Genomic DNA, 12,015 nt, shown 5'->3' on the forward strand with positions numbered 1-12,015 from the left:
TAAACGTGGAGCAATTCTTTGCTCTAAACGTGGAGCAATTCTTTGCTCTAAACGTGGAGCAATTCTTTGCTCTAAATGTGGAGCAATTCTTTGCTCTAAACCTGGAGCAATTCTTTGCTCTAAACGTGGAGCAATTCTTTGCTCTAAACGTGGAGCAATTCTTTGCTCTAAACGTGGAGCAATTCTTTGCTCTAAACGTGGAGCAATTCTTTGCTCTAAACGTGGAGCAATTCTTTGCTCTCAACGTGGAGCAATTTCCATGGAGACCAAAGAACCATACCGACTGCTTTACTTTTAGAACTTGCACAGAATTACACTTTATACAGAACCACAATTAAGTCTGAAATCTTGCAAAATTTCCTCCATGACCATGCTCCAGCGATATACTACAAACAATGCACATAATCAGGATTCAGAAAACAAAATGGACTCTCCCAGTGCCTAACCTTGGGCTTTTAAAGACATGGTGGCTATCCTGCCTGCCACTATAACTGCATCAGAGAAACACAACAGAATTTTAAAATATACTTTGACTTAAAAAATAAAATTAGCAGTGCATTTTTTAGGGAACATGCTATCATTACAACAGTCCACAAACATCAACACTCCTTCCATACTCTTTCGGTTGTGAGTGATTTACTGTGGAAATTTTTTTTTACCGCAGAACTAAAATATTTTAAATGACTGTACCCTGTATTTATATAAAATCACATTTCAGGAGTGTCTCTTAAGATTTAAGGTTCCGTGAAACAAACTTGGTACAATGTGAGGTCCTTTGCTTAGCAAACTATGTAACTTGAATCATATTGGGGACAGCTGGTCTCTCTATCACATTGCAAGTATTTGTGCTTTTTGTAACATTTATCGAACATATAGTGCATTGAGAATGCTAATCGTGAAATTGTTTAGTTTACTGACTAAATTGGGTATGGCAGTAGATTAAGAAGGTTATTATAAAACAGATGAATTGGAAAATGCTTTAGCTCCATAATATTTTTAGCTTAACTCTTTTAACTTAAAATATGCAATCATCTTCCGTTCTAAACTTAATGAATATCCCCTAGGTGTCTTGAATTTATTATAGATGCAAATAACTCTGAAAATGTTACATTTCAGAATCCGCTTCCCGCAAGCTGTGTTCCCCCTTTCATAGATCTGTATGCTCCAAGCACAAAGAGAAGCCAAACTTTGCCATTTACAATAAAATGACAAATATTTATTACAAGCTGCTAGGTCATGCCGATATAAAGATTAATGTACTATCTGTTTCAATGCTGGATCTTTCGCTATAACTACTTAGAGGGAACACGGCTACTAATACTAGAGAGTGCGTATGCCTAGTTTTTTTGTGGTCAACTGGCCTGGAAGCTATACTCAGGTCTAATCTAGGGTAGTGATGGCCGCACATTTGGCTCCCTCTCATCTCTAATCAAGTTACAAAGTATTAATAGTAGGGTGCCTAGTTGTCCTTTCTCTTGAACTTTGATCAGCTGCTCTAATTAAACCTAGACCACTTGAAGAATGATTCTTCATCACTTAGCCTTTTTTATGCATCTTTCGCTATCTCTTTTTCTCCCTCTTTTTTTCAATGGCCATTTCCACCAATCTTCCCACCATGTCCCGTTCTTGCAGCATTCTACCCCAGTATTTTGATGCATTTCTCTTCACCGCCCATCCTATTTTTCCATTTTAGCTCCTTTAGATTGCTACTAATGCTGACATTACTCAATCGCTGAAGCAGTCCTAAGTAACCTTAGACGAAAGAACAAGGATATCTACCAGAAACCACTCACTAAATGAACAAATGTTCTCAATGGTATAATATCAAGAATAGAACATATCTGAAAATATCAGCAATATGATTAGCAAAAATAGTTGCTTTTTTAATTAAATTTTCATGAATGTACTTATCAGCATTCTCCGTTCATAAAAGCAAAAAAGGTTGATAGCCCCGGTCCAACGGTCCGAGGCTTCCTGATTGAAGGAAGTTTAATTTCAGAGCTGACGGGCGCCAGACATAAGACTTTAAAGTTAAACCTTTCATTAACGGTTTAACCCGTAACGAAAAGCCATTGCCTGGGACATCGTCGCACCATAATAACTTCATTTGAATGAACTGTGGCTAATTTATACGATTAGAAATATATTTATCCTTGCTAATTAAATAGTAGTTTTTCCATTGACTTTAACGGGAGTATTGCTATTAACTCCTTAAGGACCAAACTTCTGGAATAAAAGGGAATCATGACATGTCACACATGTCATGTGCCCTTAAGGGGTTAAACTACCAAAGTTAAAAATGGTCTCTGTGCCCCTAATTTGGCTGTAAAGTTAGTATTTGAAGAACAGCCAAAAAAAGGTAATTAGGGACATCTTCAACTCCCAGATCGCAATAAAAAAAGTGAAGATCACATAAATATAACTTAAAGACATTTAATATCTCTATCAGTGGCCTATGGAAAAGCTGGAGATTTCTAAGAAATTTTATTTTTGGAAAAAATACCGTCCCTTTTAAGCCATGGATGCATCTTTTTCCCTACAATGCATTGCACATAAATAAACTAAAGGCTTGTTTCGGCAGAAATTAAGCAAAACAATAGTAAACACAGATTCCTTCGTAACTTACTCACTATCCTCAGAGTTATATAGAACACATTTTGTTAACCAATATAAAATTGAATATAAAAGATATTTATCATCTCAATGGAGAAATTTAAGTTGGTTTGACAAAAACAAAACAAAAAAAAAACAACAAAAATATACATGTTTAGGGACCTGTCAGTACATTATAGAACAAACACTTGATGGTCCAAATATCATTAAATAATTATAAATTAAAATGTAAAAACCTTGATCAAAATTAGCAAAAGAAAAAAAAAAAGTTCCTCCAATTTTATACACATTGATAATTTAAAAATAAGACTAGCCATACATCACAACATAAAATTCATACCACTAGAGCGAATATTGCTACTTTTTATGCTTAGGCAAAATATTTTTTTTTTTTATTATTATTATTATTGTGTACTTGTTGCTTTGACAAAAAAAAGCAAAAAAATAAAATAAAATAAAAAAAAGTTTTTTTTATAAGTGCACCTTGCTTAGTCCATAAAAGGTGTGATGTTGACGCTACAATGTACCGCAAGGGTTTGGTCATTGAAAAAAAAGTATTTTGTGCAGTTTCTCGAGTGGAAATCATTCAAAATCCAGGATTTCCCTTTTGTTGTAGATAAGGCAGGAAGTGGCAGCGAAAATTTTATTATTTTTTTTCCCTTATTTTCCCTGGTTGACACAAGTCACTTCAATGAGAAAAAAAAAACTACCGTATAACTTTCTTTGGAATGGTTAAGGTCAATATAAATATTATTATAATAAAATACAAAAATGAATATTTAAGGCAAAGTGTGCTTTTATCGAACTCGTTTGTAACTTAAAGGCGTAATTATTGCCAGTTAAGTTCTATTGCATCATGATATAAAAGTCTCAATGAGTTGCATTTAAACTTGACATTGCATAGAATATGTTTTGAAAAGGCACTTTCGTATTGTTATCGTATAGGCAATTTGGCCACAGGTAAAAATAAGTACTCAATAAGGCCTCCAAACAGACTCATCCATTCGACCACTGGAATTCAGGACGGTAGGAGAACTGCTATGGCTTCCGTCAGCATCTACACCATCATTCTGGTTACCTAAATTGGGGTTTAGCAATGTGCCACCATTTGAAGTAGTACAAGGTGGAAGCATCCTAGAAGGCGACCGGTCACCCCCTGGAACCATAGGGAATTGGTATGATCCAGATGATGTACCATAGTAAAGGTAAGGAGTGCTGCTGGTCTGGAAGGGTCCACTTTGGTTCTGGGATGAGCCTGGATAAGGTGGTGGTAGATAGGTATGGTAATGAGTGGTTGCAGACATACCCAACGACATCCCTGAGGTGACTGGAGGAGTGTATGTAAATGTTGCAGGATAGTGCATGCGCGGGTTGGAAAAGCGACTCTCCGTTAGGGATGAAATACTTGTAAACTGCCTTGGATCGGAAAATGGGCCCAGTTCTGAGGCACCTAAAACAGAAAAAAGTAAGCAGAGGGTTAATTACATGATTCCGAGGACAGTGACCTTATTGCCGTATAATACTCAAATAAAATCCATCTGTGCAATAACTAGGCTTGTGCATGGCAGAAAATTGTGGTACCGTGAAACCATATTTTTATGGAAATAAATTATTTCAGGAGCTCAGACACTCATTCAGTTGAAGGTTCAGATGGTCCGAATATTGTCCGTGAAAAATATTCAGAAAAATGTTTTGGACGAATCAAAAAGGGCGTCAAAATGAGCCAATCAACAAATGCGCAAAATCCAATACCGCTGGTACATGGTACCGGACCGATTGGGGAGAATCTACCCAAACACCTCTAGGACATGCTGGAGATGCCAGGGAGATAGGGGAACAATGTATCATATATGGTGGACATGTCCGCAATTGACAAATTACTGGAGGGCGGTGGAGGAGATAGCGGGCCTGGCCCTGGGTAGGGAACTCACAATTACTCCGGAGTGCGGACTCCTATTTATGGGACTAGAGGAGTTCAATAACACGGATTCCCGTTTATTATTTCATATCCTTATATCAGCAAACACACTAATAGCTAGGGCATGGAAACAGGATCTAGCACCCACCAAGGAGGCCCTACTTCGGCAAATTAACATGAATCTGACATACGAAAAGGGATTGAACCGACATAGTCTCTCGAACAAATTCGCCACCTTGGCCCATAATCAATGGGTGATAAGAGTGGGCGAGGAAGGATAATGTCACATATCATAAGACAAGGGTGCCGCCCACGTGGGCGTAGTGGACCATTGAATGAAGTAACCCACATATACATAGTTGTAAAGTTTATAGTTTTACTAATCTGAATAGAGGGGAGCCAATGTACAGGATTATGATGCATGTTGGAGCCCAATGGAGCACACCTATAGATTATAACAAAGATGTTAGGCCGGGAGCGGCCATAGGGGTATAGAGGCTCTAAGCATAATCGGGGAATCCTTACAGGACACTTATGCATCGCAGAATGGTGCTTCAGGGCAGACAGGCAGCTGTGTGCTCCCCTTGAATATTTCCCCCTTTTTCCCTCTCCCTCCCCCAGTAACAGTACGGTGGTACATTGAGTATCACACTTAAGTGTCCAATTGGGACTAGAGTCCATTGAAAGACAGGTCATATACAAATATTAGCACAGCCTAAATACCCTAATAGAGATAGCCAACTGGGCTAACCTATTGCATTCTGGACAAGTTCTGTAGGTCTCCCCCAAGGTTCTCACAAGGCTATAACAGCCAGGTAGTGGAGTTGCGTGGATCAATGCTTACAGAGTGGCCGTTTGGACACGGGCGCGCATAAAGGTTTATGCTTCTGTGACCACGATACAGCTGCTCCCCATCGACAGAGCAATTAACCTGTGGGGGGCACTCTCTCGTACACATAGTACCACTGTGTCAGATAACGCACATACCTGAACAACATTAGCACAAGATCCTTGTGTTAGCCAGTGATGATATGCAAGGGAAAACCGAGAACAGATTAATGTGTGTTAGCTAGTCTGAACTGTTGGATTTGAAGAGAATAATTGGCTTATTAACCATGTAATGACGAACTTAATGTACTGAACACGTATTGTGAATGTCAACCACCTCCCTTTTTTATTTCTTCCTTTCTGTACCCCTTTCCTGTGATAAATCAATAAAAAACTACAAATTGAAAAAAAAAAAATGAGCCAATCAGTGTACTGCAAAATATATACATGATATAAATATATACATAGAAAATGTAAGAGGGGAAGCCGTAAAATAAAATCTATACATTCTGTATATAATCATTAAATACATAAATATAGATTTTTATTTCTGTTTTACTGCGCCTCCTTTTCCCCCTATTTTGGTCAATTCTTAGTCAATCTGTGAATTTATTGGTTGTACATTAGCCATTAATCATTCTTTTTTCCATTAATCATGTCTTTTTTTTTTTTAGATTAAATGAACATGTTCAGCTATTGGGCCAATCACTTGTTTGGTTTTACATCCAGATACAGCATTTGGCCAAATAGCAGATTGGCCTAAATTCAGATGAATTGCAATTCAGCCAAAACCGAATGCACAAGTGTAACCGTAACCAAATCTTATGCGTGTCGATTTTTTGATGGTACATGTATGTTTTTTGCAATGCAACCTCTCTTTATGATGCAATGGGATTGTTAGTGCAGGTGCGAATGCCCAAACTCTCCATTAATGTATTAACTTGTTTATATTATACAGTGTGATTGTGAGTACAATAATGTGTGTTTTATATTGTTTGGGAGTGTTTTAATTCATATCTGTGAGCATTCCTTATGGAAATTTATATACTGCATTTGCATTCATTGAATCTATTACAAAATAATAATAATAATAATTTAAATTCTAAAAGAAGAAAAAAAAAGGAAACCTACAAACTTAAAACTAAAAGTCACACTGCCCTTTAATTCCCCCCCTCCTTTTTCCCCTGTATATTTTGGTCAGAAACAAAACGATCAAAAAACATGTGTTTCCATTTATTTTGTTGCAAGCGTCTCATTAAGAACCCAAGATTGGCTCCATTCCAGGCTATAAGTCTCCTCAATGGACTTTTCTTCCCTTCTGCAGCCTCCTCTACTCCCGACACGCACACACACACACATACACACACACCCCCTCTCTCCGCTATCTGCATTAGCCTTTACAATCCCATAAGGTAGCACACGGCCCCCTGCCTTCATATTTACAGATGCCAGGTAATTTCTGTTGCCTCTCGTTTAACAATTACTAGCCCAAAGTTGTGGTTTGATGGGACTAATCAAGAGTAAATTTCTCCCAGCCTCTCAGCAGTTTGCCCCTTCAGACTCAATTACAATAGTGCGGTTGTAACTGAGTCCTCATTGCAATGTCAGGCTAATTATATAATAATGGCAATATTAATTTGATAACCTACACTAAACACCCTGCCAACTTTTCTGCAGTCACTTTGCATTATTTTATATATGAACTGAGCTCAACGTTTGGTAAAATTCTACAATTACTGCTCGGGATTCTTAGAAAGGGGTTATCGAAGGGTCTTGAATGCCACATATAACATTGGAATTTAGTTAATAAATAAAAAATGAGTTGGGGTGGTCAGAGGGGATATCTCCGGCTAGTTTGCCCTCAATTTGCAATTGCCTAGGTAATTGTCCATAGCTCCCAGTTTAATGAATACAACTTTCTCAGGTCTATCCACTGAAATGTGAAGTGTCAGAGAATCAAAGCTAATTTCAAAATTCACCTTTAATAAGTTTTTAACTCCTGACAACTTTAGCGAATAACAATGCCTTCATTAAACTATAGATAGGGGTCACATCATACTCAGAGCTTGAATACACTAGACTAAACCTGCACAATTAGCACTATATAATACACCAATGTGTGGTACATTAGCGTATCTTCTAGAACTCCACGTGCAAGGTGCAGTCTGTTGTCTGGGTTAATGAGTATCGTAATTGGAACAGATTAAATAACAGCGCATGTGGAGTAACTGAGCATTGCAATACAAGCCCAAACTGGGATTAATCATAGGATTCTGGTTTTATATTCTATGTACCTACAATGCCTTGAAGTCTTGAAGATGAACGTCAGGGTTGAGAGTACGAACAGGGGATAGAAGCACGTTTTTTGACAGAGAGTGGGGACGTGGACGAGACATACTTGTGTATTAGGGAGGATAGGTAAGTGGCAGCAGCAATGTGTAGAGATTTGTAAGCAAGTGTCAGGATCTTACATTGAGCCAGATATCTTATCAGAAGCCAGAGGGCAGAGGCTAGAGAGGTGCAGGTGAAAAGGAAGATAAGCCTCGCTTATATACAAAACACTAAGCCCTTAATGAACACTATCCTAGCAAACTACTTTTCTACCCTACCCTTACCTTTTGTGTCACTTTACCCCACTCCCTCTAGCATGTAAGCTCATTTAGCAGGGCCCTCAATCCCTCTGTTCCTGTGCGTCCAACTCGTCTGGTTACAAATACTTGTCTGTTAGTCCACTCATTGTACAGCGCTATGGAACTTGTTGGCGCTTTATAAATAATAATAATAATAATAATATAGACTGTAACTGGGCAAGTTGGGAACACATAAGACCACTGAGAAGCAGATTGCAGTAGTCAAGGCGAGAGAGGATAGTGGTATATGGATAAGCACCTTAGCCGTGTCCAGCGTTAAATAGGGGGGGTGCGCGCTACGTTTTTGAGATGGAAGGGGCAGGATTTGACGATCGACTGGACATGAAGCGTGAAGGAGAGGTTGGAGTTAAAGAGAACACCTAGGCAATGACAGTTCCATTGGAAAAACTCTAGGGAGGGTTGAGTATAAAAAAAAAAAAAAAGGAATTTAACAACAGCAAACTTGTTATAGATAAAAACACGGCATGGCTCTATGATTGTACATTAAAACAGGTGGAGTAAGGAAAATGTTTGCAGTAAGACTGACGCCCATAACAGGAACTTTATAAACATTCCATTTCCCTTCATTAAGTTGCGGAAACCTTCACAGGGAAGTCCCCATGTTTTTGTTTGTAAACATTTATTTTAATAAGCTGCTTTGTTTATTTTAATAAGACGCAAAACTATAAAGCCACAGCTATTTCATCTACTCACAAGTAAAATAATAATAATTGTGGTTCAGCCCTGGAGTAATAGAGCTATATTCAGAGTAAAGCACCCTACGCATTGATAAATTCATCCCACGGAGAGATAAGACAGAGTGTGATCGCAGACATTTACAAATCAAATATTTGCTTCACGCGAATGACTTGAGATTCACGTAGGCACACGATAAAGAAAAAGAATTTGAAAAAAAAAAATGCATCTGAGATTGAGGTTGACGGACATACATGATTAGTGCTAGGAAGGGAATGGTGCACAGGACCTTCTTATGGTTTGTCCGGAATTATAGAATGGTGACTCTGCTTAGGAGCGCCAGGTGTCATGTGACCACCCGGCGCTCAGTATGAATCAATGCCCCCCGGGTGTGTACATCCAGAGGTCTCCCTTCCCTGCTATGTGTGGTAAAACGGCAGGGAGGGGAGCCAACAGTGTGTAGCATAGAGCAGGCTGTTAGTGTAAAAGCTGCCTGCCTTAGGGAAGGAGGGAAATATGGATGAAGAGGAAAGGGGGGGTGGGGGGGTATGGAGACATGGGGGAAGACATGAATGTAAAGGGTAGTGAGACATGGGGGGGAGATAGATGTAAGGGGTATTGAGACATGGGGGGAAGACATGAATGTAAAGGGTAGTGAGACATGGGGGGAGACATAGATGTAAGGGGTAGTGAAATTTGGAGGGAGACATAGATGTAAGGGTGGGGGACATAGATGTAAGGGGTAGTGAAATATGGAGGGAGACATAGATGTAAGGGTGGGGGACATAGATGTAAGGGGTATTGAGACATGGGGGAGACAAATGTAAAGGGCAATGAGCATGGGGGGAGACATAGATGTAAAGGGTAATGAGACATGGGGGAGACATAGATGTGCCTGTACTATGCTTGCAATATGGTGACAAGCATTCCTCTGGCACATCACCATCATCACACAAGCCTAAATATGTGTGTGTAAATATATATTTATGATTTGAAGCTGCTAACACATATTATTATTATTATTATTGGCATTATTGGGAAAGCATTGTGTATGGAGCTTTGCTATTCCCTGTGTACTAGCAGATGGGATGGTTTGTATGAGTTCTCCTTGCACTGATTTCATATAGAGGGGAGGAATTTGGGTGATTGGCAGGACTCTGTTCCTAAGAATTATCAGGAACAGGTTTTATTTTTCTTTTGAATGTGATACAGCATGTTTAGCCTACATCTAATTTGGGTACTATGCTCAAATACCAAGAGCCATGCTCACTGTGGAAATGCAGACAATAAAAAATGATTGACCTTGATCCAAATCGTGTGGGGGGGGGGGGGCCGAGACAGCTTCTCGCCAAGGGCGCTAGAGACCCTAGGTATGCCTCTGCCTACCTGCAACTCCCAAATCTCTAACCCAGCTCCTCTCCCGAACACCTATAACTCCCAAACTCAGTAGCCCCTAGCCTTAAACTCCTGCTCCTAACTGACTTAACCCCTACAATCCCTAAATGTAACTCTCATAAATAATCCCGAACTCTAACTCATATAATCTATGTTCCCTACTGGCGCTCTCAATCGTTCAATCTCATATATATAGAGCCTTAGCGCTCTCTCTCATCATTATGGGGTTAAATATAACTTGATGAGTAGCAAAAAAGGATGACTGTTGATAAATAAATAAAATGAAGCTTACTTTCCGGTCTAGCATTTTTCAAGTCTATTTTCTTTTTTCTGGAATGTTTACAGAATGGATTCCACTCCTGCGAGAGTCACCAGTGTTTATTCCAATACATGTATTAACCCCTTAGAGACCGGTGTCAAATTGACCATCCATGTCATCGTAACAATTCTGTCCATGCAGATGGAGTTACCTGCTTTATACGGTCAGGTGCCTTACACAACACATGACCAGGACAAGCTATCACTGAGCAGGGTGTCATAAGAAAAAAGCATCATCGGACATTGGTCCTTCACAAGATGTGGGGATAATCTAATAAACAAAGATAGGAGTATTATAGAAAATAACTACTTTTCTGCGTTTAGAAGCTCGATAGTTCCAGGATAGGCAACCTTTGGCACTCCACGTGTTGTGGACTGCATCTCCCATAATGCTCTTAACAGCCGTAATGTTGGCAAAGCATCAAGGGAGATGTAGTCCACAACATCTGGAGGTCCGAGGGTGTCCTACCTCCTGCTCTAGGTGATGAGATGTGCAAGCATATTATTTCGAATTGAAAAAACAGAAAGATCCTGCTGGCAGTAGGATTTTATAATAATGTAATAAATCTCTAACAAGCGAGATCTTTCAAGTGCCCATATTTCAAGAGAAAGTAACGCTGGCAGATGAGACATTACTTTTCATTTTCCATAAAGCCTTCTCCTTCAAAAAAAAAAGACACTTTTCAATGAGCGGAAACCAGCAGGGCTCCCTGACAGATTGATTAGGAACTCCAAAAACGGGGAAAAGGCTTTGCTTTGAAACCAGATATACTGCAAAACAAATGCCAACCCTCTGGCAGCTGGTTTATCTAACAGGGGGCCACACACAGAGCCACGGCGGTCATGTGACTTCACTGTCACATCCTCAAGTCATTTACAGCCTTGCGTGCGTTTGTATTCCGCTCGGAAAGGACGAGATATACTGGGAATCAACATATGGAAACACTTTGATAGAATCCGTTTCCATGAAATTCATAACTAGCCGAGTGGCTTCAGATGTGGTTACGAGACCATGATAAGACTTTAAACACGCGCAGACGACAAACCCACCCGGTCTGCCTTTGTTTTAGCTTTTATCAAGGGTGGGGAGCCGAAGAAAATAGGGGGGGCGGGGGGTAATCCCAAAAGAAAGAATCTGATGATTTATGGCTTCGGCAAATTGTAGGAGTCTGCCTTCTTCCAACAGTAACTAGCACCTGCCATTTCTACAATTGATCAAATTCCTGTCTAGTATCAGAGAAAAAACATGAGTACAAAGCCTGCGCTTTATTTGATAACATGTGTGGTTAATTAGCGTTTTTGTTTCTAAGTATCATTTATAATCCCAGTGAATTTCTGAAAAGTTAATCTCCCCAAAAGAAGCTTCGGGGAGAGGTTACGTGAGGGTTTAACCTTTGATGAAGCATGTTTTAAAAGCCTTATGCAGAGGTCAGTGTGACTCATGGCCCCGGGGAGTGCGTAGAGCTGAAAATGTGTTACCAAGGATCAAGAAGGAATAAAGATCTTGATTTCTCTACAAGATATCAGCAATGAGGATTTTAATCGCCTGACCCAGGGTAGATCTAGCACACGCTCTGACTGTAGAAGCTCATCCTGTCCACCAACGAAAGAGCGAGA

The 12,015-nt window shown here is 39.6% G+C and overlaps 1 protein-coding gene across 2 annotated transcripts in view; it reads right to left on the reverse strand.

Moving 5' to 3' along the window:
- Positions 1 to 3,066: 3,066 nt before the first annotated feature.
- RUNX2 (RUNX family transcription factor 2) overlaps positions 3,067 to 12,015 on the reverse strand; it is a 79,878-nt gene continuing 70,929 nt past the window's right edge. For both annotated transcript variants that reach the window (XM_063442064.1, XM_063442063.1), the window contains one exon: positions 3,067 to 4,063. In XM_063442064.1, the coding sequence (XP_063298134.1) occupies positions 3,588 to 4,063 (476 nt within the window). In that variant the 3' untranslated portion in view covers positions 3,067 to 3,587. The remainder of the gene's footprint in view (positions 4,064 to 12,015) is intronic.

Source organism: Pelobates fuscus, chromosome 2, assembly GCF_036172605.1.
Source record: "Pelobates fuscus isolate aPelFus1 chromosome 2, aPelFus1.pri, whole genome shotgun sequence".
NCBI lineage: Eukaryota > Metazoa > Chordata > Amphibia > Anura > Pelobatidae > Pelobates > Pelobates fuscus.